This window comes from Malurus melanocephalus, unplaced genomic scaffold (genome assembly GCF_030028575.1).
Source record: "Malurus melanocephalus ecotype Western Australia unplaced genomic scaffold, MMel_1.1 scaffold_9242, whole genome shotgun sequence".
NCBI classification, from domain to species: Eukaryota; Metazoa; Chordata; class Aves; order Passeriformes; family Maluridae; genus Malurus; species Malurus melanocephalus.
This window is the reverse complement of record NW_026632472.1, coordinates 1-1,077: the sequence shown is the minus strand read 5'-3', so window position 1 is coordinate 1,077 and position 1,077 is coordinate 1. Positions and strand designations below refer to the sequence as shown.

The 1,077-nt window shown below is 63.7% G+C and overlaps 1 protein-coding gene across 1 annotated transcript; it reads left to right on the top strand.

The window, feature by feature from the left end:
* The first annotated feature begins 6 nt into the window (after positions 1-6).
* Positions 7-596, top strand: LOC130588664 (SWI/SNF complex subunit SMARCC2-like). Its single transcript, XM_057389562.1, has 3 exons — positions 7-132; positions 327-389; positions 530-596. The coding sequence occupies exons 1-3, from the start codon at positions 34-36 to the stop codon at positions 590-592; spliced, it is 225 nt and encodes a 74-aa protein (XP_057245545.1). The 5' UTR covers positions 7-33; the 3' UTR covers positions 593-596.
* The last annotated feature ends 481 nt before the right edge of the window (positions 597-1,077 follow it).

The window sequence follows — 1,077 nt, the reverse complement described above, 5'->3', positions numbered from 1 at the left end:
CAGCCGCAGCAGCCCGGCTCGGCCGCGCAGCAGATGCTGACCTTCCCGGACAAGGGCAAGGACAAACCGGCCGACATGCAGAACTTCGGCCTGCGCACGGACATGTACAGCAAGAGGAACGCGCCGTCCAAGGTGGGCACTGGCCACTGGGCTCCGGACCCCTGTCCCACTGACCACTGGGCTCCGGACCCCTGTCCCACTGACCACTGGGCTCCGGACCCCCACCCCGCTGACCACTGGGCTCCGGACCCCCACCCCGCTGACCACTGGGCTCTGGACTCCCAGACTCCACCCCACTGACACTGACCCCCTGTTTGACCCCGCAGAGCAAAGCCGCCGCCAGCGCCACGCGGGAGTGGACGGAGCAGGAGACGCTGCTGCTGCTGGAGGTGAGGGGTGACCACAAGGGGACACCGGGGAGACACTGGGGGGACAGGGGATATGGGGTTGGGGACAAGGGATATCTGATCCCACTGACCCCTCTGATCCCTCAGGCCCCTCTGACCCCAATGACCCCACTGACCCCCAGGCCCTGGAGATGTACAAGGACGATATGGGGTCAGGGAATGTGGGGTGGGGATGGGATATCTGACCCCACTGACCCTATTGACCCCACTGACCCCACTGCCCCCCACTCCCAGGCCCTGGACATATACAAGGACAATATGGGGGTGTAGGGACAGGGGATATGGGGTGGAGATGGGATATCTGACCTCACTGACCCTATTGACCCCACTGACCCCACTGCCCCCCACCCCCAGGCCCTGGAGATGTACAAGGACAATATGGGGGTGTAGGGACAGGATATGTGACCCCACTGACCGCTCTGACCCCATTGACCCCACTGACCCTATTGACGCCACTCACCCCACTGACCACTGCCCCCAGGCCCTGGAGATGTACAAGGATGATACGGGGTCAGGGAATATGGGGTGGGGATGGGATCTCTGACCCCTCTGACCCCACTGACCCCTCTCACCCCTCTCACCCCACTGACCCCACTGCCCCCAGGCCCTGGAGATGTACAAGGACGATATGGGGGTGTAAGGACAGGGGATATGGGGTGGAGACAGGGGA

Coding starts and splice junctions, on each gene's coding strand:
- LOC130588664 (XM_057389562.1), top strand. CDS start 34: ATGCTGACCTTCCCGGACAAGGGCAAGGACAAACCGGCCGACATGCAG. Junction 133..326: donor AGAGGAACGCGCCGTCCAAG/GTGGGCACTGGC, acceptor TTGACCCCGCAG/AGCAAAGCCGCCGCCAGCGC. Junction 390..529: donor AGACGCTGCTGCTGCTGGAG/GTGAGGGGTGAC, acceptor ACTGACCCCCAG/GCCCTGGAGATGTACAAGGA.